Source organism: Polypterus senegalus, chromosome 3 (genome assembly GCF_016835505.1).
Source record: "Polypterus senegalus isolate Bchr_013 chromosome 3, ASM1683550v1, whole genome shotgun sequence".
NCBI lineage: Eukaryota > Metazoa > Chordata > Cladistia > Polypteriformes > Polypteridae > Polypterus > Polypterus senegalus.
In genome coordinates this window covers 161,670,385-161,697,371 of record NC_053156.1, presented here as the reverse complement: position 1 = coordinate 161,697,371, position 26,987 = coordinate 161,670,385, and the positions used below count along the sequence as shown (strand labels likewise).

At 35.0% G+C, this 26,987-nt stretch overlaps 1 protein-coding gene across 2 annotated transcripts in view; it reads left to right on the top strand.

Moving 5' to 3' along the window:
* ipcef1 (interaction protein for cytohesin exchange factors 1) overlaps positions 1-26,987 on the top strand; it is a 307,632-nt gene that overhangs the window by 65,690 nt on the left and 214,955 nt on the right. For both annotated transcript variants that reach the window (XM_039748169.1, XM_039748168.1), the window contains exons 3-7: positions 15,183-15,385; positions 19,434-19,521; positions 21,137-21,178; positions 23,167-23,286; positions 26,767-26,826. In XM_039748169.1, coding sequence (XP_039604103.1) covers positions 15,183-15,385; positions 19,434-19,521; positions 21,137-21,178; positions 23,167-23,286; positions 26,767-26,826 — 513 coding nt within the window. The remainder of the gene's footprint in view (positions 1-15,182; positions 15,386-19,433; positions 19,522-21,136; positions 21,179-23,166; positions 23,287-26,766; positions 26,827-26,987) is intronic.

Genomic DNA, 26,987 nt, shown 5'->3' with positions numbered 1-26,987 from the left:
CTATATATCCTCCCTATGACATTTGCCACTTGATTGACATACAGGGCGGCCAGTCTGAGATCTCTTGTCTTCTAACTCACTGGTCATCGACTAAAGAAGGGATTAAAAAAAAAAATTGTTTGGGTAGGGTATGGGCTGGATGTGGAATTGAAAGATGATTTTGTTTCTCACAATGTCATAATCGAAGTGCATTTGTCTGATCTGTCAATCTGTCATTGGTATTCCAAAGAAGGAAAATGTGGAAAGGCACTTTCGAACTGTTCATAAAAACTTCGAAACTGACTTCCTTCCGAAAAGCGATCTGAGAAAGAGAAAAGAGAGGGAACTAAAATCGCAGTTAATCGGAGAGCCGTCATTTTTCACACCGCTGAATTCAAAAGCAAAGGCAAACACACCGAAGCATCGTTCCGGGTGAGTCACTTGATCATTAAGCATAAGAAGTCCTTCCAAGAGCTACCTCATTGACTGCATTATTCGGCTCTACTTATTTATGTGAGTCAGCCTTTTCCCACATGAAGATTATTAAATCCAAATACTGTAGTGACCATAAATGTATTGAATTGTTATTTTGCCATAAAGGTTATGCAAGGTACGCCAACATATATTTTATGTATAAAGCATACTCAGTATGTGTGTGTGTGTGTGTGTGTGTGTATATATATATATATATATATATATATATATATATATATATATATATATATATATATATATATATATATATATATATATATATATATATATATATATATATATATATATATATATATATATATATATATATATATATATAATTTTTAATGTAGGTAGATCATTTTAAATGTAGCTCGCAAGTCGAAAAAGTGTGGGCACCCCTGCCATAAACGCTAACACATTTATTCTTAAACAACCTTTATATCGTATAGTGGGCAGTAATCAGTAGTTTAAAGCACTATGAAATTTTCTAATCTCTTTTGTAAAATGTAAAAGCAGGATAAAAAAATTCAACTTTAAATTATGCATTCTTCTTGTATATCTACTATGCCAGATAATACAGTTTGAGCTGCTGGAAGGCAGTGAGAGGAAATAATGAAGAGACTAGCCCTATTATTTTCATAAAAACAGTTTGAAACGTATTTTATTTAAAAGTTTATTTGTATCACACATTTACTTTTGTAAATATTTCCAGACTATAAAAAGATTATCACCAGTATGGTGTGTGTTAAAGGGTTTTCTGCCTTTATCTAAATTCTGAGTTTGATGGAATATTTCTTATTTGAGGATATAGTCTTTGACAACGCATTCATCCTAGCAGTGTATATTGGTAAAGTGAATTAATTATAGAGATACTGAATGCTCTCTTTCAGTAGTGAGCTTGAGCTGAATGAATTCCATCCACTGGCTAGATTGATCTTGGTAAATGCTACAGCTGGGAATACCAGAGATTAGAAGACATTTCCTATACTAAATGATTTTTTTTTTTTGGCACTTTCCTATGGGTTCCTTGTTCATTTATTTTATCTCTCCATTCATTCGGTTTTATAATTGTTGGGCCAATTTTCCCCTTCTACCCTCAAGTTTGTTGCAGCCTGTATGCATTGATTTGTATAGAAACAAATGTGAATGTAAGGAAAAATGGAGCCAGATTCTCTGTTCTATAACTTTAACATTTACAGTGTGGGGTGGTTTTTTTTTGAAAAAACTGAACAGTGCAAAAAATAGATTATACAAGTGCCTTTTTTCAGCATAGTTATCCTTTTTTTCAGAAAGCTAAAAATTGCTTTCAGCTTAATGGCAAGACATACATGCAAATATCCCTTAAATGCTAGGGCACTGGCATCATTATGTCCTCTTAAAGGAAATATTTAAAAGAAAAAAAAAACCCTAAAGACAGGAGCTCCCAACTGGGGGTAAATCACCTACTCTGGGCATAAATATGCGTAAAAAAGCTGAATTAGTGATGATCTTTGTTCTCCCACCTATTTGGTTGAGTGTTACAGAATGTAAGGAAGAAAACAAGAATGTTAGTGGTTTTGGCATGTTAAGTGTATGGGGTCATTCAGAAAGTGCTATTTAACTATACTGAAAAAGATGTGTAATAGAAATAGGTCAGTCAGTCAGTCATTGTCCAACACGCTATATCCTAACACAGGGTCATGGGGGTCAGCTGGAGCCAATCCCAGCCAGCACAGGGCGCAAGGCAGGAACAAATCCCGGGCAGGGTGCCAGCCCACCACAGATAGAAATAGGTATATGTATAAAAACATTGTGTAAAATATATATAGTTTATTTTTACTGAAGTTGTATTTAATTAGTTCATCAATATATATGTTTCAATATTTTGATATTTTTTTCTTAATTTGTTGAAGATCTGATGGCTTAATACTTTTCCCATGTGTTCTTGATAAACTGTTTAAATCTTTTAATCACAGTGGGGGATTTTTTTTTTTTTTAGCTGAGCTGTGTTTGATATGAGGCGCCAGAATAATGTGCAATTAGGAGCATCATGTGCTTCTGTCCATATTAATTATTATAAGGATGGTGGTCTTAGAAATGCAAGACAATAACCTAATGGACACTAATCCTTTGTCATGACCTGGAGTAAGTGATGTTGCTTTACTTTGTCTTTGTACAGATCACAAGTTAGAGAGGTGCTTTCTCTGCTTGAGTGCTTGTTATTTAATAGCACTTCTTGCATTATTAATCACAGTTTTTTCTCAAATTTAAAAGTTTGAGGCATTTCAAGGATAAGCTTTAATGGCTGGTAGTGATATTTTGTAGAACCTTCTGTTTTGTGCTCCTTAAGTAAGCAAAAAGTATGTATTAGCATAACCCAAGCTCAAAATGATACTAAAAATTGAAAGCAGTAATGAAATGTTGTATACAATTTTATCAAATTCTGAAAAACACAGCATGTTGAATACTAAACACTATAAACTTCAAAGATGAAAGATCTGAACTAGTACATTAAACTCATTACCACAGAAAAAATTTTTCAAAGATCAAATCTACTTTATTTAAAGTCTATTCAGATTTTATGACAAAGTGGAACCCTGGCTCTGTAGTGGTTAGTGCTGCTGCCTTACTAATTCTGCACTTTGGGTTTGATTCCTGTGGCCAATTATTGTTAGAATGGAATTTGAACATTCTCTTGGTGTCTGGCTGCATTACCACAATGTCCCCAAATATGAAAAAGTAACTTTAATTGAATACTCAAAATTGGAACCTGAGAAGTAAGAAAAAGGGTGTGTATGTTCTAAATTGGACTGGCAACCTGCCACTGATGTTTCCTGCATTGCACATAGTGCTGCTGGGATTGGCAGGAAATACATCATGGGTAATCTATTGGAGGACAGACAGGCTCCTGGAGAACAGTGTCTGGATTAAGCAGGTCTCAGAATATACAGTGGTGTAAAAAACTATTTGCCCCCTTCCTGATTTCTTATTCTTTTGCATGTTTGTCACACAAAATGTTTCTGATCATCAAACACATTTAACCATTAGTCAAATATAACACAAGTAAACACAAAATGCAGTTTTTAAATGATGGTTTTTATTATTTAGGGAGAAAAAATCCAAACCTACATGGCCCTGTGTGAAAAAGTAATTGCCCCATTGTTAAAAAATAACCTAACTGTGGTGTATCACACCTGAGTTCAATTTCCGTAGCCACCCCAAGGCCTGATTACTGCCACACCTGTTTCAATCACGAAATCACTTAAATAGGAGCTGCCTGACACAGAGAAGTAGACCAAAAGCACCTCAAAAGCTAGACATCATGCCAAGATCCAAAGAAATTCAGGAACAAATGAGAACAGAAGTAATTGAGATCTATCAGTCTGGTAAAGGTTATAAAGCCATTTCTAAAGCTTTGGGACTCCAGCGAACCACAGTGAGAGCCATTATCCACAAATGGTAAAACATGGAACAGTGGTGAACCTTCCCAGGAATGGCCGGCCGACCAAAATTACCACAAGAGCGCAGAGACAACTCATCTGAGAGGTCACAAAAGACCCCAGGACAACGTCTAAAGAACTGCAGGCCTCACTTGCCTCAATTAAGGTCAGTGTTCACGACTCCACCATAAGAAAGAGACTGGGCAAAACGGCCTGCATGGCAGATTTCCAAGACGCAAACCACTGTTAAGCAAAAAGAACATTAGGGCTCGTCTCAATTTTGCTAAGAAACATCTCAATGATTGCCAAGACTTTTGGGAAAATACCTTGTGGACTGATGAGACAAAAGTTGAACTTTTTGGAAGGCAAATGTCCCGTTACATCTGGCGTAAAAGGAACACAACATTTCAGAAAAAGAACATCATACCAACAGTAAAATATGGTGGTGGTAGTGTGATGGTTTGGGGATGTTTTGCTGCTTCAGGACCAGGAAGGCTTGCTGTGATAGATGGAACCATGAATTCAACTGTCTACCAAAAAATCCTGAGGGAGAATGTCCGGCCATCTGTTCGTCAACTCAAGCTGAAGCGATCTTGGGTGCTGCAACAGGACAATGACCCGAAACACACCAGCAAATCCACCTCTGAATGGCTGAAGAAAAACAAAATGAAGACTTTTTGGAGTGGCCTAGTCAAAGTCCTGACTTGAATCCAATTGAGATGCTATGGCATGACCTTAAAAAGGTGGTTCATGCTAGAAAACCCTCAAATAAAGCTGAATTACAACAATTCTGCAAAGATGAGTGGGCCAAAATTCCTCCAGAGTGCTGTAAAAGACTCATTGCAAGTTATCGCAAACGCTTGATTGCAGTTATTGCTGCTAAGGGTGGCCCAACCAGTTATTACGTTCAGGGGGCAATTATTTTTTCACACAGGGCCATGTAAGTTTGGATTTTTTTTTCTCCCTAAATAATAAAAACCATCATTTAAAAACTGCATTTTGTGTTTACTAGTGTTATATTTGACTAATGGTTAAATGTGTTTGATGATCAGAAACATTTTGTGTGACAAACATGCAAAAGAATAAGAAATCAGGAAGGGGGCAAATAGTTTTTCACACCACTGTATATTCTCAGACCTGCTTAATCCAGATACTGTTCTCCAGGAGCCTGTCTGTCCTCCAATAGATTACCCATTATGTATTTCCTGCCAATCCCAGCAGCACTATGTGCAATGCAGGAAACATCAGTGGCAGGTTGCCAGTCCAATTTAGAACATACACACCCTTTTTCTTACTTCTCAGGTTCCAGGTTTTTTGGTTTCAAGCATATTCTTAAGACTTTATGAAAGAGGTACTGTTGACACCTTTATTGTGATTGCTTCTGCCAGGTATACTTGATTGTAAATGGACAAGGTGGCACATTTAGTTGAACACGCAATTAGTCATCCATGTCTGCAACAATGCCAGCTGGCAGTGGTTGTCCGCTAAACAGTTAGATATTTACTGGAGCGGTAACTGACGTTTTTAGCACCCTATTAAGAAATACAGGTGAACTTCACAGTCCTCCACCTTGCTGCTTAGGGATCTATTTGGAGTACACTCATGTGACTGTGCAATCAGTGCAATAGGCTGCCCTGTTGCTGCCTGAATACGCTTATTCTCTGCATTTCATTCTGTTATATAGAGTTAAATAATTTCACGCAAATAATTTTAATCTACTAAGACTATTTATATACAGTTGTTACACAGAAGAGATGCTTGAGTTACACAATTTTTTTTGGGTGCAATTAATTCCACACATCTTTACCAGCATACTCGTGAGCTTTTTCTGTGTGTCTGCTTGCACATATATCTAAAAATCTATCTATAGGTATAATGATAGGTATAGTTAATGTATGTGTATATTTTAGGGATGTCATGGTACCAGAATTTTTGTATTCGATTCCAATGCCAGTGAAATTTTATGATACTTGATGCCTATTTGATATCATAGCAAAAACGGATATCCAGTTCAAATGCTTTTTATTAAAAGTACCTGTTATAAGTGCTCAAAGTCTTGAGGCATATCCTGACAGTTCCAGAAGTACCTATGGAAAGGGTAAGAGGAAGACACAGTTTTTTAAAAAAAAAAAAAAAAAATACCCTGGCTTGACACAAAAAGGACCGTGAAGAACACTTGTAATATAAAAGGTGTATTTTTAACGAAAGTGCTATAATACAAAAGCATGCTCCGTTCAGCACAAAAGGCAAAGAAATTGCCTGAAGTAAGGAGGCAATCCAAAGCAAAGTCAAAACAAAAGAGCAGGGTAAAAATTAGACTAAAAACAAAAGAATCTCAGAACTCACCAAACACTCCCAAGTGCATTCAAAATGAACCGCTAGAAATTGTGGAACACCCTCCAGTTTTATATGGTGGCGGGCAGTTCCTGTTGGTGATTTGCAGATGATACCAACCTTTGGGGAGACCACCCACAAAACACATGGAACATGGTATAGCCATAGAGAGCAAAGCATATAATAAATGAAAGAAACATTAAAGTAAAACTATGACCCAGAAGTGAACAAATACCTAAAATGAGGAAATGAACCCCAGTGGGGGGATTTCAGTTCATTCTGAATTCATTATCTGACCTTTTTTCTCCAGTAACTGAAAAGTCAATACTAAAATACAAATTCAGACATTATTATACTATATGTATTGTTGAAAGAATCACACTAAGTCCGTAACATTTGCAACTGTAAGGTTTATATTTACATTGATATTTATATTTACATGAGTCAAATTAGTTCGGATTTCAAATATTACAAACTCCCGGTGCCTTAATTGTCCAAATCTATGCCACCTTTTTACAAATTTCTAAATTTTAAGGCTTCCTGTGGTAAATAAATCTTGTTAGTTTTACATTAATATATTAATTAATTTACTTAGAATTCCTGTAAACAGGCTTTGTTGTGCTTTTCTCAGAGTATCGTGTATGAGTGATGGGGCTTAACTAGGCCTATGTACAAATCCATATTTAGAAAATCAACTGGCCAGACAATACCTATGGTCAGTCTTGAAAAATCAATTGGGCTGGTTTCTTCCACATCCCATAGTCCTATACAGTATGTGTAATTGTGGATGTGTGCTTGGTTTCTGCCACAACCAGGAGCTGTACGTGCCAGTAAGAAAATGAATGGATAATTGAACGAACATCTGTAGATGTTGCAATCAGAGATTGAATGTGATGTCTCTGTTCCTTTATTGGAACTGTGTAGAAAACTATTAAAAGCATGGCACTACAAGTTAAATTATTACAATACACATCTGATTGGTCACATTATTATGCTCTTAAAAGCACACTCAAATATATTTCTAAACTAACTCTATAAAGAGATGAAAGTGCTAATATTAAAGAATGTGTGTGTGTTTTGGCTTTTTTTTTTTTTAATGGAAAACACAGTTCCCACAAACATTCTGCTGTTTTTCTTTTTGACATGTGCTGTATCATCACCACTTTGAATTATTTTTATATGCAATTGTTACTCACAGTTTTCTCACATTTGTACTGTGCTTTCCAAAGCAATTCATCTACTTGCATTCCCACACGAGTGCAGTACAGATTTTCATTTGATACCATTAATGCTGTGTTGTTAAATTTTCAGAATTTTGGTATCCGCTTGGTACGAAAGTATTAGTTCTTCTGACATCCCTATATATGTATGTGTGTGTATGGAATAAATATCTTCAGTCATTTTCTGTATCTGCTTATTACAATTCAGGCTGGCTGAGTCTGGGTATAAGGCAGATAATAATGCTAGACAGAGCTCATTTTAGGTGCTCTAAAGTCAGTTATAAACAAATCAGTTTTTGCATTGAGGAAAGAAAATCTGATTACTATACCAGAAAGAAATGACAAGAATGACATCTATACAGTACCTTGAAAATGTTTTCATTCTCCAATGCTGGGTTTAGAATAGTATTTTTTTGCCTCAGATTGTTGTTGTTTTGAAATAGGTTTAAAATAAATATATAAAATAATTGTGAGTAAATTGCAAAATGTGAAAAGCTTTCCTAGAAATAAAATGAAGAACTGAAATTACCAATTTAAAAAGTGCTCATCTCCTTGTAAAGGCAAGACAAAGCTTGCTTGGAAACAATGTACTGTATACCCCAGTGCAAAGGTACTCAAGTTCAGGCGTAGAGGGCTACAGTGGCTGTAGGCTTTTGATACATAGAAGTAGGGCTGGGTATTGGCACTGATGTCCTGATTTGATTTAATTTTGATTCACAATATCCCAATTCGATTTGATATTGATTTTATCTGGACTGAATCAGTGTGCACTGATATATTTGAAGTGGTGGCTTTTCAGAGATTACTTGACCATGCATAGATAACATTAATATAATGTGACAAATTTCAGTAGCTGTTTATTTGAAGGGTGTCTACATAGTGACTTCATGACATATACATAAGCGTGCAATGACATTTAATAAGAAATACTTTATTGGTATTGAACAGTTAACATCAGTGTTTGGAAAATGTGCAACAAAATATCATAGCTCTTAAAAATAAATAAAAATGAAAACTTTTTCACAGAACTGCAGTCACTTAAAATATGCAATAATTTAACTAACATATGTAATGCCACATCAGAGTCCACACATTTTGGGGGTCACCTTGTTTAATATAGTGAAGGGGCATCTACTTTATTAAACATCTGTATCATCTTGTGAATAACATTATAAAGTAATCAAATATTGTATCTTAATTAATGTTATTCAATAACCTATTTTTGTGTTATGAAGCTCCGTGTAGACACCCTTCAACTAAACTGCTAGCCAAATTCATTCCCTTGTTGAACATTTAAAATAATCTTGAATTAGTCAAAATTAAAGATACAGTTGGAAGACTTGTACTGCAAGTTACACGTATCTTCAGTTGCTCACATGTAACAGTCGTGTTAATCAGTTTTCTAAAAAGTGTCTTTGTACTTCCTCCACAAAGATAAAGGAAGCGTTTTAAAATGAGGATCTAAAGATGATGCTTGTTGAAAGCAGCCCTGAATGACTAGAAAGTAAAAGAAAGAGAACCAGCCTTTGTGACTGACAGTGCCACTAATATGATCTATACGGTTCAGCTTATGGAGATGTTCACGTCGGCTGCTTTGTGCACAAGCTCGGTTTGATATCACAAGTTGTTCTGAAAATTCCAACAATAGCCCACTTACTAGACTGAGAGAGGCATGTTGAGCAACATTTATTTACTCGACTGAGATTACACTTAGGTGGCTTGGTGGCACAGTGGTAGCGCTGCTGCCTCGCAGTAAGGGGACCTGGGTTCACTTCCCAGGTCCTCTCTGCGTGGAGTTTGCATGTTCTCCCCATGTCTGCATGGGTTTCCTCTGGGTACTCCGGCTTTCTCCCACAGTCCAAAGGCATGTAGGTTAGGTGCATTGACGATCCTAAATTGCCCTTGGTGTGTGTGGAACGGTGCCCTGCCTGGGGTTTGTTCCTGCCTTTTGTTGGCTGGGATTGGCTCTAGCAGACCCCTGTGTTAGGATATATAGTGGGTTGGATAATGGATGGATGGATAAGGGTTACGTTGGGATAAATGATTTCTCAAATTTGTTGTGTTACAATACTTCTGAGGTGTACAGCTTTCATATGACTTTGCTTTTATTAAGTTCTCCTTTACCTACTAACCGTTTGAATCTATAGGAAGTCCACACATCTGATTTAAGTGTTGAAGACCCCAATTAGATAGTAAAGTGCTTTTCTGTAGAAAGAATTAACAGGCGCACTAGCAAAATCTGCTAAATTGGCTACACGATACATTTTAAAATGTACTTGTACACAACAATTTACAGGCTTATACCAAGTAAGGTTTCTATAATTTAGAAATAAGATGCTATAAGAAATGGAGCTGAATTCCTGATTTTTTTTTTTTGTGTGTGTGTGATTCATTCCTCCAAGCCAGGAGATCCTTATATTATAGATTTTTATTTTCTGAGAATATTATTAAAATGTGTAATAGATATGTGATACATGTAATAACAGATTAGTAATTCACTTTTTTGTCTTTTATTTTTTCTAAATATCTTGTATTAAAACTAGTGGTGTGTGGCAGCTTCGCTTGTTGTCAGTCCACATGTATATTCCAACGCGGTTAAAACTCTGGCCATGAGATTTATTTATACTTATAGCAAATGCTAAAACTATTGGAAATTGTCTTCTATGCAAGAAGAATGGTAATGTACTTGCTGAAGTATCTTCAGTATTTAACTTAACATAAAAAAGAAATACAACTTCTTCTGCATGATCACCAGTCGTGTTTTTGCCGGCAATTGAAAATTTATGTATTTTTACAATTTGTAAGCCTGTGTCATTACATAGGGTTCATTTATCAACTGCTAGCACTCAACTGAACTACTACTGTTCCTGGCAGAGCAGATGTATATAATTTATTTTGTTTGATGTATTCACGTTAAATTAGTTGTATTGACTTGAGAGTACATTGTTGTATTCTCCTAATGAAGAAGAAAGGAATGATATGTAGATATATACGATATAACTTACAATTTTGAGGAAAAGAGTGCGTTGCATGAAAACATTGCATGATTTCCCTATCAATTTATATATAGAGAATAGATAAATACTTCATGATGAACACACAGGTGTAAACGGGATTAGGTTTGATGGTGAGCTGCTGCTTCCTTTGTCATTTTCATCTCATTGTTAATTGGCAACTGTTTAAGAAAATGAGAAGCAATTAAAAAAGCAGTAAAATTAGTTGTTTAAAACTAAAAGAAGCAATTTAGTGCTGGCAGTGTTAACATGTGGAAAAAATGTTGCTTGTATTGAGATCAAATTTGGATCCTGGGAAAACATCCAGGACTTTTTCAAATGCATTAAACATCCCTCAAAACTTGAAACGTATTGTACAAAGGTGGAAAAACTGCAAATCCACTGCCACAGTGCTTTGATTTATCTGTCTGTCTGTCTGATGCTTTCCAGACAATGAAGGCACTCTTTAAGGGAAGTTACCACAAGGTCAGTTGTGATACTGAATGAGTCATCACAGACAGTGGCTGTAATTAAAATTGATGTTCATGGGCCAGCTATGGCAAAGGTACTCCAGAAAGGGACTTTTTATAGGTGAATGACCAAAAATAACAGGCTGATAGGAAAACATGTTTGTTAAACATCACCTACAGAAAACTTCATATTTGTTGTGAAAATTTTTAAAGTCTAAATTAACTTACATTTTTTGACCTGAATGTGCAAGACAAGCTGAACACTGCAAATTAGATAAGTCATGTAGCCCTGTATTAAAGTATACTGGTAGTAATATCATTGTTGTGGGTGCTTTTCTGCAACAGAGGCTGGCAAACTTATTAATTGAAAGACAAGTGGAATACAGTACGGGGTAGTGTTGAAAATGAAACCCCTCTGCCATGCTAGGCAAGAATTTGGTCTTCCAATGGGACAGTGACATGCTGCAGCTTTGTCTTCAGAAGCAGGAAATGGATGTCCTTGAATGTCCCAATAAAAGTAGAAAATCTGTGGCACTACTTCAGTTACTGTGCATCACTATTACTCAGTTAATAAAGGATCAGAAATTTTGCAGAGAAGAAGGTTGCCAGCAAAGTACTGACCAAGTGAAAGGGGTATGTTTGTTTTTTATGATTTTGTTTTTATTTTTTTATTATAAGAGGCTCTGATGAAAATGTATGACTTGTCAATCTAATTATAATGAAAATGAGGCTGTGTTGGTTACTGTATATTATTTTTCTTTTAATGTGAAGGGTGTGCAATAAGAGGCTTTGCGTGTCCAGTTACCTAACATACAGTACAATACATACTAATACAGCCAAGCCTTGAGTTTATGGTTTTCAGTGAACCTATCCCTTTCACACGTAATGGATGGTGTCTCTCCCATAATTGTTTGAAGAAAGTGGCTGTGACTGAATTGATTATGTGCCATGATATCATTTTCCTTTTGTGAAACTCTCTTAATTTTTTTTCATAAAAAGTAAGCAATATCAGTTTAGTTGGGAGGTTTGGCTTATGATCACTTAGCCATTAATCCAATTCATGAAGGAGTTGAAAGTTTATAAAAATACCTTCATCAAGTTTCATTGATGTCATGTAATATAGAATGTTAACATATGCATCGATTAGGGACGTCACAATACCAGAATCGTTGTGTTTAATGCCAATATCAGTGAATACCCGATACCTACAATATTTGATACAATAGCAAAAAACAGAAATCCCATTCAATAACTTTTTTTTATTAGAAGTAGCACCATTATTCATGTGAACAATATTGTACTTTTTCTGTATTAGAATATAAAATACATAAATACAAACAGTAACGAGCTTTAAAATATTTGTATATCCATCAAGTAGTTATTAACTGTCATTTATGTAACTATTTTTAACACTCATGGAGGGGTTGAATAACACGGACATTACAGAAACCTTTTTTAATATAATAGAGAAATAATAAGCACGATTCCAACAATAGCAATCTGAAATTCTCCTTCCTTGAACACAGAGGATTCCCAGGTACGTTTTTCTTTTTGTCATGTGTTGATGCAGTGCTGTGTCATCATCACTGTGGGTCATTTTTATATGTAGCTTTTATTCTTTTTTATATACTGTGTTTATAGTTTAATCTTCAAGTTGAATCTCCTAAAGGGTTTTATAAACAAATGAGTCACCTATGGAAGAATGTTTGCATTTTATTTATTCACATTTCTTTTTTTCCTGTGAGATATTTGCATTTAAGCTGTTAAACTATATAGCCCTGGGAAGCCGTGCCCTTCAACCTATGTTTCTCAAAGTGCTGACCAAGCTGATAGTACAAGTAGAAGAAACTGTTCCATTCCTAATGTGTTTTTGAGGATATTGGTCATTTTTCATTACTGGGACGCTGAATCTGTTTTGACACATGAGTAATAAGTTTTTGAAAGTGTTCAAACCTTTCTGAATTATCTTGTCTACTGCCAGAAACTAAATTGAAATGATTTTTGTTTGTTCCCCTGATAATTTACTGATGTGCCAAAGCTCTGTCCAGTGGGATGCTCTTCTGGCTCACTGACAAGATCGGAAATCTATAAATTCTTTATCCCCTCTGCAGTTTCATCTGCTCATATTTATTGCCAGTTGTGCGCAACCCAAGTGGTGAATGTTAATCTGCCAAGTTAACATTCTCACCAGTTTCCGGTTTCATGTATTCAAAGTAAAGTGCCTATGAGAATGGTAACAGATACTGGCTCCCCTGTTAGTTAAGCGATTCCTGAAATCCTCTTCGTAAGGTGAATTTTTGTAATGTGATCACCTAATTACCATTTTGTATGTTGTAAAACATTTGTAAGTGTTGCCAGGCCCCAAACATGCCGTTCATTTGTCTTAAAATAACATCAAAATACATGGTAATCAATTGAATTAGTTTTAATAATAATATTAGTCATCAAAACAAACCCCAAAAAGATATTACCCTTCATTAAGTAATGTTCAATAAAGCTGTTTATCTATGCCTTATCAATTCAAGTTTCACATTTAAAGGAATGCCTTTCACTCTTTCTTAGGCTTTTCAAACTGTTTTTTGTAGGTGTGATGCTTAGGATAATGCATGTGAACACATAAGCCTGTATGGCAGACTGACTGACTGTCATAAGGGCAGTCTCTGAATGCAGCATCAGCTATGAGAATGACTGAGATTAGGATTGCATGTCACCCACATCTAGCCACACTTCCATTCCACAGGCTGCAGTGAGGTGCATTTAGAATGACTGCAGCAGTGATTGGGTGTTCGCTCTAATGGCACGCATTTCCAAATCGTCCCAGCTACATTGCAGCTTGTAAAATGAGAATGGGTATTAAAAGACTTTCTTTATATGCATTAATTTTCACAAAGCAGTTGTTTGTAATTCAAGGGAAACTTTTACACAATGATGCACAATCACCTTGACTCTGTTCACTATCTTAGAGTAATCTTAATAAATATTTTCATCTCTGACTGATAAAATCCACGCTCAAGCAAAAAACTCTAAGGATCTTTGGGTTTGACAGACTGCAGCTCAATCCCAACATTTTCTGTCAACATTTTGTCGTTAGAATGCGTTTGGTTTGTCTTTAGGTTTTGGGTATATTTGGGGATGATCTCTGGAAGAGTTTTGGAATGTCTTTATACATAGGACTGTAGATTAGTCTTATTGTGTTTTATTCTCCTTAACACTTGTGTAAATATTTGCATACCTGGCTTAATTTGGCCCTCCAGTTTCACCAACAAACATGTTGTTCTGGTGGTAAGGGACGGGTGGATTCTCTGATTCCCTTTGTGACATGAAAATCTTTCAACTCACAGCTTCTCAGCTGCTCAGGAATTTGTCTGAGCTGTTGTGATTCTAATAAAGTCCAAAAGAATGTGAACTTTGCCCAGTACTCCTTTCACAGTTGATATAGCATTTTTTCCCAATGAGGGTGGCGTCATATTTGCTGCCTTTAGATGCCAAGATAATTACTATGTAGGAGTTTCCTGGTTGAAAATACCATAAACCAGACTCGTATGCAGTAACAAATGATTTATAGATACCATCCATCCATCCATCCTCCAACCCGCTATATCCTAACTACAGGGTCACGGGGGTCTACTGGAGCCAATCCCAGCTAACACAGGGTGCAAGACTGGAAACACACCCCAGCAGGGTGCCAGCCCAAATTTCTAGATAAAATTTAATAACTTCTTTGTATGCTCACAAATTCTGAATTCTTCCACAACATAGCTATGTGAATTGTCACATGGTCTGAATATCTTGGTAGTCATTTTATTTTGTTTTTAGCTTTAGTGGAATTTGATGGCCTAAAGCAGCCAGTGCATTTAGTGGTGGGATCCTCCTTACCCTCGAACAAATTTGAATTCTGACACACTACTGACCCATATAGTGCAAGGTTCAGCATGATTGGTTTCATTATTCCCCCATTAGATCGCAATTTTTTTTTTTTTTTCCGGGCATACCTTGGTTTTGTGTGTTGCCTAGCTCAGACATGCATCACTACTAACTAACCAACCTTGACTTTCCATTTCTTTAATTGCTCTGCTCTGTAGTTGTTAAACACACTGTCAGTAAACATTATGCTAATTTTTTTCTCTACTTTTGGATCTGTATTCCATGTGGGTATGGTAGTTATACATTTACTTAAAAAAAAAAAGATTTTCATTAAAAGCAGAGTACTGGCATAAGAAATTTGAAATTATTTGCTCTTTTATTAGTTGTCTCTGTAAAATCTGATTTTTGTTTTACCTTGTGTTTCAGAATTATGGCCTTGAAACTGACAACTTGAAAAATTTGGTAACGAAGATGCGCACTTCAACTAGCCACCTCCAGAATTACATAGCCTGCAGGAGGAAAAACCCCACATATGATGGCAACTCCTCTCGTAAGCCTCCTAATGAGTTCCTGACTTCTGTGGTGGACCTTATTGGGGCTGCTAAGGCATTACTCGCATGGCTTGACAGGTAGTATTCTATTCATCCATTAAGCCTGTTTAGCTTAGAATCTAAATATGTTTTTCTGGACCTAAACCTTAAGCACTAAACTATTGTTCAAATGCTACATCAGATTACTCACAAAAGACCGTGATACTTGGAAATTAACAATGGTGGAGACTATTTCTTTTGCCTTACATGTCCATCGGCCCCTGGTTTCTTTCAAGCCGTGACAGTGTCTGTGTGTAGCTTATAAATTCGCCTCAATCTCTGTGATTTTTTTTTTTTAAGATTTTCTCATTTCTTTCTACATGCCAAAAATGAGCATGTCAATTGTCAATTCCAGAATGGCAAGGGAAATTGAATGTAGGCATTTGTATATGTGCAGAATGTGATGGACTGTCATCCCATCCAGAGTTGGTTTCCTGCCTTGTGCTTGAATTGGTGGGCATAATTATAGGATCCTATTTAACCATGTACTTTTCTAAAAATGATTAGATGAATAATGTATTGCAAGATAGATTTATTACCTACTTTTTTGGACAAAAAATAATCATTCAAGCTTTAGAGGCAGACCATCTGCTTCTAAATGTTTTTTTCTATTTAGTTTTAAGTTCATATCTATTTAGACAGTTTGTTCCTCTTAAGTATGCCTGTATGTTTCATGCTTTTTATAAGTGATTTTTAGGGTTTGTGGTTACTTGTTTTACCACTTAGACTTATTCTATTTTCCATCCATAGGACACAAAAAGTTTTATTTATGACATCCCAGTATGGTACCAGCTTTGCATTTCCCAGTTTTTGTATTAAAACGTAATTTGGACAATGATGATGAGGCACAGAAATCTGTGGCAAAGTTATATTTCTTATATTCCTTGTGCCACAGAGCAATATTGTAGGTGCGTATGTGCATTATGTGATTGCTTGATTAATGTTTAGCTTTTTCATCTAGATAGATAGATAGATATATAGTATTTTATTTCTCCCAAAGGAGATATTTAGGTTTTAACAGAAGCTGAAGAAATATTATAACAAATAACCGCAACCACCATGCCACCCTGTAACACCCACAAGAATTACAAAAAGAAAAGCAAAAAAAACTGTCTCATTTAAGTGAGCAGTCACAATGAGACATTATAAAGTCCTATTGTCCTTGATATAAAGAATCCCCAATAGTGCTTCTTAACACATTTTTGAATAATTTGTTGGCTAAAGTGCTCATTGCCAGTGTGTCAGAGAGAGGATATGTGGAATTGTTCATAAAGGCCATTAGTTTTGTCTTGAATCTTAAAATCTAGAATATTTAGTTGCTCTGTTTAAGATTTTGTTATTTAAGTAACATTAATGTTCTGCATTCTGAGCATTATGGGTTTCACAGATCAGATGTTGATCTATTAAAAGGCCAGACATTTTTTGTACTCATCATATAAGATGAAATCTCCATGCATCTTGATATGCTCATTTATCTGAAACATTCTATTTAAAAAAGACACCTGGAGCCCTCATCTGTACCATAGCGTGTGGAAATTAAAATGAAAGTATATGCAGTCAGTGGCATGAGCTCAAGTGTGCTGCCTTTTGTGGGTCTGTGATTAATTATTGTCACCTCCACTTCTTATAGTGTTGGGCTTATATAGTAAGAGTCATTTGTCACTTTGTGTACATGTGCTGTGCCATTGTCACATTTCAGGAGTCACTTATCACTTGTCTTGTATTATTGAGAGATTTTGTTTCATTCCTATACACATACATTTAATAGTGAACTTTTATTGAATTGTCTATAACAGACTTGCTTTGTGCTTAAAATTACTGGTCAGATATTGGCAATTGAGCAGCAATGGAAAAATTGAGACTGTTGAGTATTTGTGTGCACTCTGTGTTCATTTTTATTTGGAGCAGCTTATCAGTACTGAGAGTTTGTACTGTTAAGAGTGATTTATGTCCTAAAGGGCGACTCATAAGCTTTTTCACGATTTTCTTGTCAGACTGCTTGATGCTATCTTTGTGCCGTTCTTTTGAAGGTATTTTTGCTTTTGCTTGCACCTCAACTTTGTCTTTCTTTGCAAGCACCCTGTATTTTATTTTAAGTACGCCTTTAGTTCTTCTTTTATTAAGTATATTAAAATTTGTTTTAATTTCATTTATTTTATTTTTATAAATAAAATTAACCACAATATTTTTTTTTCGGAATGGTGACCTTTTCAGATTTATTTTTGGCATAAGTGAATATGTAACATTTTGCAATGAAGATTTTCAATTATACTATACCCATGTGATTTGTATGTCACTTTAGGTAAAACCTTTGGCCAAATTAATAAATGTAGCAACTTCCACTAATTTATAATCTTAACCTGGTTATGTGCTTGAATTATATGTCATAATTTCACCTGTTTTAGAATGAATATAGATCAGTGGCCCACCTTTACATGAGTGGATGTTTCTAGGTTATGCCAACTCCCATTTGATTTTCAGCTTTGACCAGAAATGTACTTTCTGAATTTTTCTAGTGGGCTTCGGTCATTGTAGTGCAATGAGATTTGCCATACCCAGAATCTAAAACTTTTATTCTGATTTTTGCTTTAGTTCAGTTTTCCTTTAAATATTTATAACTTGCTTTATTGTTAGTGTTACTCTTCTTTTTTTATGCTCTTCATTTTGAGTCCAACTAGTTATGTCAATGATATTTTTAATAGGACTTGTCACTCATGCTGATATTTGTTTATAGTCTCTTGCTTTTTAACAAATGAATGTCCAGTTTAAAAGTGATGAGAGTAAGTGTAGCTGTGTTAGTGCAAACCAATACAGATATGCATTTATAACACACTAGTTTCCACAATACGTGACACAGAATTTTAAATATGCTGTTGTACCTTGCAAGTTTTTTTTTTCCCTCCAGGATAATTTTTTTTTTCTTTTATTCTATTATTGTAAAGCACTTTGGCAGCAGCATTACTATGTTGTTTTAAATGTGCTATATAAATAAATTGACATTGATAATAATGAAATTGGAGAGGTCAAAAATCACCTGGAACAGTGCAAGAAATTTTGATGGCTTCCTGTAAAGGTCTTCTGCATTCTCCAAATTCTCTACAAAGTACTAATTTTTGTTGTGATATTTTTGACATGTTTGAAATTTTCTGAGAAAAGTATGCAACATCATAAAGCAAGCAAAAGAATCATAGGAAGGACATTCTTGTATCATGCTAATGTCATAACCCCAGTAATAAATATTTGTAGAACAATGAAGGTGCATGATATTTCATGTTGAAGATATTTTACACACAATATTTTTTATAATGTTTGCTGTATAGGGTGGTCCAGATTTAATTCTGCAATTTTCATTACGCTATAACTTAAGTTTATTACATAGAAAATCACCCAAAAAATCCTGGACCATCGAGAAGTGTGAAAACTGACGACATGAAGAATCGTCTTTACGCGAACTGGAATCGTCCCTCATAAATCAAAGTCATCCAGACGATCTGGATCTGTATAATTAGATCTGGACCTCCCTGTAGTGTCTCAGAATTTAATGCTGCAAACCTGACAATTTGCATTTTTGTTTCCCTAACTGGCCTGGTCAAAATTTGTTTCATTCTTCTTTGTCATTGTTCATTGCTGCAGCATTTCTAGTTGCATTGTTCCCTAGACACACAAAAATCCCACGTCATTTGTGACATTACCAATAGACTGACCAACTTTTGCAATGTGTGAACCACTCCTCAACAAAAAAGCAGGATTTGTTTTTGTTTGATTAAACAGCTTTATGAGCTCTGTGAATGAAGGGTTATTTGTTTCAGTCCGTGGCAGCCTTACCTCAACTACTTCTACTGTTTAAACATTTTACGTCATATTTTATAAACTTTAAAAATTGAATCTCTTGAATCCCTCTGCATAGGCAACCCTTCTTAAAGCTCTGATGAAATAGAATATTTCAGTTTTCACTGTATAGGGCTTAATCCTGTCATCAGTAAACCAATGTGTAAATATTTTCATCATACATGGACATCAGATTATTCATGGCAGTGAAAATATTTGCAGCAGTTTATTTACTGTTTTCCTCTGCTTTTCATTCCAGGACACCACTCACAGGGATCAGTGATTTCTCATCAACAAAGAATAAAATCATTCAGCTCTGCCTGGATCTCACGACCACAGTTCAACAGGTTTGATTGTTCTCCAAATCTTTCACATTGCTATGTTAATGTTTTCTTCTACACTATACTGAAACTCAAAAGAACACTTTAGCCAAAGTGGGGGGCGGGGTTGGGATTGATGTTTATACAGACCCACAACTGTAGTCAGCAAATTCATCTCAGTGACCCACCACTAAGAATCCAGTGGGCTTTATTTAGTTTAATATAATTTCACTATATTAGTAGTCATAAACCTGGAAAAAAGAGGAGAATATCACAATATACTAGCTACGTGACCTATCAGTTTTTTACAATTTTGAAAATATGTTTTTTTCCATATTACAGTAGTATGGAATGTAAATTACAGGCAGGATTGCCTCTTGTCTTTTTAAATTACAAATCATATTATATCCATTACTAAACAGGCAATGGGTTACTTTTGAAGAACAGCCAGGAAAATGCATCATTTTACTATTTTTTATTCTTTTATGTTGTAAAGTGAAGCTCCCTGGTGGTTGGTAGCACTAAAATTTATTATGCAATGAGAAAGAGTACAGCCTTATGTTTTAAAAAAAGAAATGTGTCTTGGTGTTGACAACATTTATTGTTATGCAGATTTGCACACTGCCCTCAGAATTTATTTTTGTGTCTTCTGGGCCCACTATGGGGAGTGTTAAATAATCTGTCAGTAATACTTGTGTTGATGTGAGACCACAGTGATGATCATTAATTAATTGTTCTTTGTCTGGTCTCTTTCTCAGGAGCAAAATCTCCAAACAACACAATTGTAAAGGTCACTAAGACAAAAAGCCCCTCCACAGTGCCATGTTCATGATATCAGAAGGGGTACAATACATACAGTACACATATTTCTAATTCTGTGGAAAGCCATTGTCACATTGCATGAATTGTAATCGGAGGGTATGTCAAATTTGATGACTGGCTCGTTGCTTGACTTCAGCTGATTTCATATGGCTGCATGTCAAGTTTCTGGTGTAATTTCACATTTCCAAACTATTGCAAGCACGCCCCTTTTTCTGACAGTCAATAGCATCCTGCCTGACGGAGCCAGTGACCATGCAAAGTCTTTACAGATACAGTTAGTTCATCTGTTTTGCCATGGTACTTAAAACCCATGTTCCTTATTCCTCATATGTGAATTACAGTACATGCTTTGTACTTGCATGTTGCGCATTCATTGGTTGTCAGCTCTGACACGCACCCACCCAACCCTGCGATTTCAGACAAACTCAAACATTTTTATTTTGTCAGTGCGAGTCGCAGGCAGGTTGGATTGAGTTGCTGTGTATGTCAGAAACATGACCGGTGGTGTCCAAAACCAGTATGAATTTACTTGCGACTGTCTCTACCCTGTGTCTACTTATCTTGCACTGTGCTCCACAGTAGTCAGACTTTAATGAAAATGATCCAAAATCTAAAAAAAAAAAAAGTCATGTACAATAACCATTTTTATATTGAAGCGTTGCTGTCTGATATTAGTCTTAGCCTTGGTGTTTTTTGTAACTTTAGGAGGCTAACGACAGTTTATCTTTTTGAAAATTGTGCATTGTAATTGGTACAGGTGCCGTATTTGAAAATGCAATAATAAATAGTATATACTGTATGTTCTATATTTTTCTTCCAGGATTGCACTGTTTTGGAAATGGAGGACAAAATCCTTGATGTTGTAAGTATACACTTTGGTTTATTGGTGGCCTGTGTTTCCCCCCTACGGTGGTTGTATGATTTGTATGGGAAGATTGATGATGAGTAATGACCTTTTCTCCAAATATTTGCTCCTATAGATATTTGGTCTAGCTGATCAATAACATTTATGGTCATCTTGGTTTTTTTTTTAGCTTGATACATTTTGCAAGGTATCCATTAGGTCTGGGTCTTCCCACCGACTCAGACCATTCAAAGCTGTGCTGTCTTTCTGCAGACATATTAATATACATTGTGACTTAAAGTCACAAACACAGTACCTGAATACTGTAGACTGTTTTGTTAGCAGGAAGATATTTGCCTTTGCATTGACAATTTTTAATACTATCATATGTTCAGCCTTTTTTGGTATATGATGTAGCTGTTCTTTCTGACATTGTATAAGATGTTCACCTGTTCTGTAATGCATTTTTGTGTCACGGCAAGAACAGAACTGCTATTCTTTATGTTGTGTTTTATGTATGAAAAAATTCAGGAGAATATTCTGTAGAGTTTTGGACATTAGACTACCAAGCTTGTCTCTAGTAACCTTTAATAACCTTCATATCCAACACAATTATCAGCTTAAAACAGAATTATGTACAGTATATTAAGGGAAACCACAATCTGATTTCCATGGAATTCTACCTCCTAACATAAATTATTTGAATCACACTACAGTTTTGCATAGCTGCTAAAGTTAAATAGCTGTTGATCAAGACTTCTTAACAAGTAAATTTGCGGCTTTAGAAAACTTCCTGCAATTGATCTAAAAAAATATGTGGTAAACGTTTTCGTACCTCATATCTATATACTTTTAACTGCAACGTAAATTTTGTAAAGATCATGGTACAAAAGTAAATTGTTTTCAGTGTGAGATGAAAATGTGTTAATGTCACTTTAAAACACAAGTTGAGGGATTAAACAAAAACTTTGACAACATCAATATATTGCAAAAGAATAATATAAAAAGTGAAAACATCTAGGTTAAAGGAACTAGTTTTCTGGCATTACCTGTGATGACACAACATGTAGCCAACCTTTGGCTTTCAAGTAAGTTATTCAAAGAAAAACATGATAATGGTTTATTCTGGCTTGAACCATAATACCAGTATTCATCTTAGATAATTGAGAAATAGGTACATTTGTAAAACATGCCTATTCTAACATCACAGTAATGATCAATAGCAGCTATGGGGTTGTGTTCCTCACCATACAGTATGTCTGCACCACTTTCCTGTTCAATGATCATGTAAAGTGCTATTTGACAGTGGCCGTATTGTCTGCACTGTAACCTTTTGGTCATAATGTTTACTTCAAGTGAGTAACCACAGCAGATACCACATAAATTATCTGCTTTAACTTACCATAAGTATTGTGGTAGCTGTTTATGTCTGAAAATTATTCATGTAACACAAACCGTCAGGTGTGACATCCGTATGCAGTTGCGCTTTAATAATATTATGGACTAAAATTGTCCTATTATGCTGGTTTATCAGTATACCTTACTGATTCAGGGTGATCACGTGAATGTCATTTTACTAGAGAATACTGTAGTTAGCAAGCAACATGGCAGTATTCTCCCGCAAAATTGCTTTGGCCATAAATTGTAGTCAGGGTTTGCATAGACAAAAAGAAAATAACAGATGTAATGAGAGCAAAGGGCATTTCCTCTTCAAGTTTTGCACTTTCAAATTAAGGTATTGACATTTTTATCAGTTAAACTATTTCAAGTCTAAGTAATTTATGTTGCAGGGTTCTGTAAAAAGTGACCCTATACAGTAAGGTTTGCATGCCTGAACAGAGCAAAAAAAAAACCCCTACAGTCTAGTGTAGTCTAACTACACAAAGCATGGTACACAAAAAAATACCATGTACCCTCATATTGCCAAATAATGTGCTTTCCTGCTGTTAATGTAATAAGTTTTATTTTTTTTTTACTCTGACTTAACCATTCTATCCATTTTATAGTCCAAGGTTTTGAATGGAATTTGTGATCAGACCATGAGGACCACCTCTGACCCTCTAATGAGCCAGTGTGCCTGTGTAGAAGAAGTTCATCTAACCAACGTCCGGCAAGGGGAAGGACTGGTAAGAAATTTTTCACTCATATTTGTTAGTTTTTTCTTTGACATTAATTATTTTAAAATTAAAAAAACTGTTAGGCATTTATGAAGATCAGATAAGCTGCTAAATTAGCAGGAGCAGTTTTGTCCAAGTGATAGTCAGTTTAATTTATTTTTAGCTAGAGCTGTTTTACAAGACAGGTTGAGAGAACTTGTACAGAGCTACAGATCTCCAATGGCATTAGATAAATGGTAATGGAAAAGACAATGCAATGTAATATTTGCATAATATTAGATAGAACTTTATTTGTCTCCAGTGGGAAATTTGGCTTTTTACATAAGCTCATTAAATAAATAAATAAATGAGATAAATGAGTACACACACTGTGGCCCTAACACACGCTGGAATGACTGATAAGAAAGAGAACTTCTGACTTGGCAGTTACAGTCATGCAGGTATTACGCATGCTTATAGCTTTTTGTATAAAGGAGCCCCAGTAGTGCTTCTTGACACAATTATGCTAAATAATTGTGGCTGAGCGTAATTTGTGTTAGTATGTCAGAAAGAGGATTTGCAGTATTATTCATAAGACACATTTTTATTTCTCTCCTTGGCTATGACCTCCAGGGTGTCCAGAGTGTGTCCCATAACTGAACCTACCAGTTACCTTGTTGATTCAGTGGGCCTGTCTTCAAGTGATGTCACCGGCCCAGCAAACCACAGCATAGAAAATTACACTGGCCATTGCAGAGTTGTAGAAGATGTGAAGGATGTTAGTACTCACATTAAAAGAACACAATCTCTTAAGAAAAAAAAAGCCTACTCTGCCCTTTCTTAAATACTTCCTCTATTACAAACAAATATATGAAACTTCATACTAATAAAAATAAATAGACTTATGTATTTTGTAATTTTCGAAAAAAGATTTTTTTTTAATTAGAATGTTAAAAGATAAGAGATTAGTAGCTACCTAGCAGCAAAGAAAAGATGAAAGAAAACTTTGAGTTAACACAATTTATGGAGAAAATAATCATGGTCATTTACAATTCACTTCAGTACTCCTGGTATCAAAAAGTTTGGCAGAATCATACAATAACCAATTATTGCATCTAGCACCTTTAATGCCATTATTTTTTCAAAACTCTTAACAGCGGTTTCCAGTCCAAGTTTTGGGAAACAGGATGGAACGAAAACACTGAAGCCATTGGGGTTAAAAAGGGCAGAACTTAAAAAATACTGCTCTAATGTTTTGTTCCATAGCTTGGTACCAACATAGTCAGTGGAGCAGTGGTTAAAGTACATAAGCAAGAAGCTGAGAACAAATGCTGATAGTAATTGCCATTATTGGAAGAATATTGATTGTCACATTGTTAACTTAGACACATACATATTAATATAGTATGAATAACATGAAGGGCAGCTCTAAGGCATACGTTTTCTGAATTAACGAATTATAAAGCTTAGAGTTTGGGAAAGTTTGTGTGAAAATTCATTACACTATCAGACAAAATTCTAAAGTCAGGGAGCCCTATAGCTTAAAGTTCTTCCTTCATAATGAGTTTGATTTAATGTTTAGAACTGTTAAAAGGTCTCCATCTTATGATTGTGTTGTAGGTTGTAATTATTCTTATTATACAATAGCTATACTTAATATGCCATCATTTTAAATGAAGTGTAAGATGCAAATAAAATAATCAGAGTAATGTGACAGTAGTATATAAAATTTCCTTTAAACAGACACATTAAATAGCTTCTCACTGTCTTGCATACTAAGATGCAACCTTAATTTTTCTATATTTCTTTACTGAAAAAGGTTTGTTAGTGCAGTAATACCATGTAGTTTAATGCCAAATGTCACACCTCATTTCAAGAAATTCAGCAAAATGAAAATATTATAATTCAGTATTTCAGCCTTCAAGAACTTCTAGGCAGTTGGTTTGGAGAGACAGTCCTAGCTTGTAGTTTGTTAGAGCACTTGATTTAATTGTGGTAATCACTGAAAACTATAACTATACTGAGCATATCAGTGATCTGTGAAAAAATAGTGAAGTATTACAAGAACTTTACTGCATCTGGTATCCCTGAAACTTAGATGGGTTTTATTGTTGTATTGTTACTGATGATTTTTGCATGCTGTTTTCAAAGATTAATAAGAACAATTATGTATGAATTCAGTCTATAATTCTAAATTACATTGACATCTAAATCTGATTCCACTTTAATAAAAGCATGACTGTCTGTCCAAGTTGGTATGTCTCTGCCATTCAAATAGATGGTACATCACAAACGTTAACACTGATTTTGCAAATCCCATACCAAATGTCATTGCTTAGTTCCACATTGATTGTTTAGATTTCAACCTGTCTTAGATGGGCAATGCAGCTAGTTCTTTAATAAAGGTCTAATGGAAATCATAACCAATACTAGCTTAGCTGCCAGAATTGCATATTATGCACATCCAGCAATATGACAACCCTCACCTAAATCTTTGTAATAAAGAAATGAAAAATTACTAAATTATAATATTTATTAAGAAAACAATCAAAATCCAAACACCAGGAAAGAAAATATCAACAGAAATAGTTAATAAACATTAAATAAAAGAGTCAGCTCTTTGCTGGCGAGATGGAATGGCCACACTGCCTTAGAGAAGAACTGAATTTGTCTTTGGTCCTTTTATTATGGCTAAGGAGGCTTCCATATCCACTCAAACTTCTAAGCAATTTCTATAACCGGAGTTAAGGTGGCTCTGACCAGTTAGGCTGATATTACAAAAATCGGGATGCATTTAATAATTAAAATAATCTTAAGAAAAAGAAAACCCAAAAGCTCGGTGCTTAGGTAGCGCTGGGGCAGAGTTCCTGCTATATTATAATGCTAATAAAGGTGTGAGAATTTATATTAAGTTGGTTTTCTGCAAGAATGTTAGTTATTCTATCACTTTTTCAACTGGCTCTGTTTAGGTGATTTAAAAAAATATTTTTTTTTTAAAACCAGTACAATTTGTTGATTGTCGTTAAAATTGCCAAGCCAGACAGGATGCGATTTGGTTTGAGTTGAAAATTCTAGATCTTGAAGTCGATTGTTTAGACTTGTGCCTCCATAGCTTATTATTAAATTAGTTCATAAAATAACCACTCAGTTGTAAGACCTTCATTTGATTGATAAGATTTCTAATTTGTCAATCTAGTTTTAATATATCATGACAGAGCTCTATAGAATGTACATAAGACTAAAACGCAAAGCAACATGAGGATGAAATATATTATACAGTAATTAAAATAAATGGAAAAATACAGGGGAACAGATACTAGGATCTTCTTCAGAAATAAAGGAATTGTACAAAAAGCTTGTATTTGTAAAAGCTAATAAGCAACAAAGCCAGTACATTGAAGTCAGTTATAAAATATAATATTCCTAGGTACAACCAGTATAAAATGCAAGAGAGGAAAAAAGAAGCACTGTGGAGTGATATTAACAGTTGATCTATGGTTCTGTTTTTAGGGAATGTATATTAAATCCACCTATGATGGCCTGCATGTTATCACTGGAACTACTGAGCATGTGAGTATACACTGGATCTCTTTATAGTGCCTTTTGATGTCTTTAATGGTTTGAAATTTGTGTGAAAATAAACGTCAGGTTTCATACAAGCAATAACTACATAACTGATCTGTTTAAAATGACTTAAATGGAAACTATTACAGAGAAAAGTTTAAAAAAGG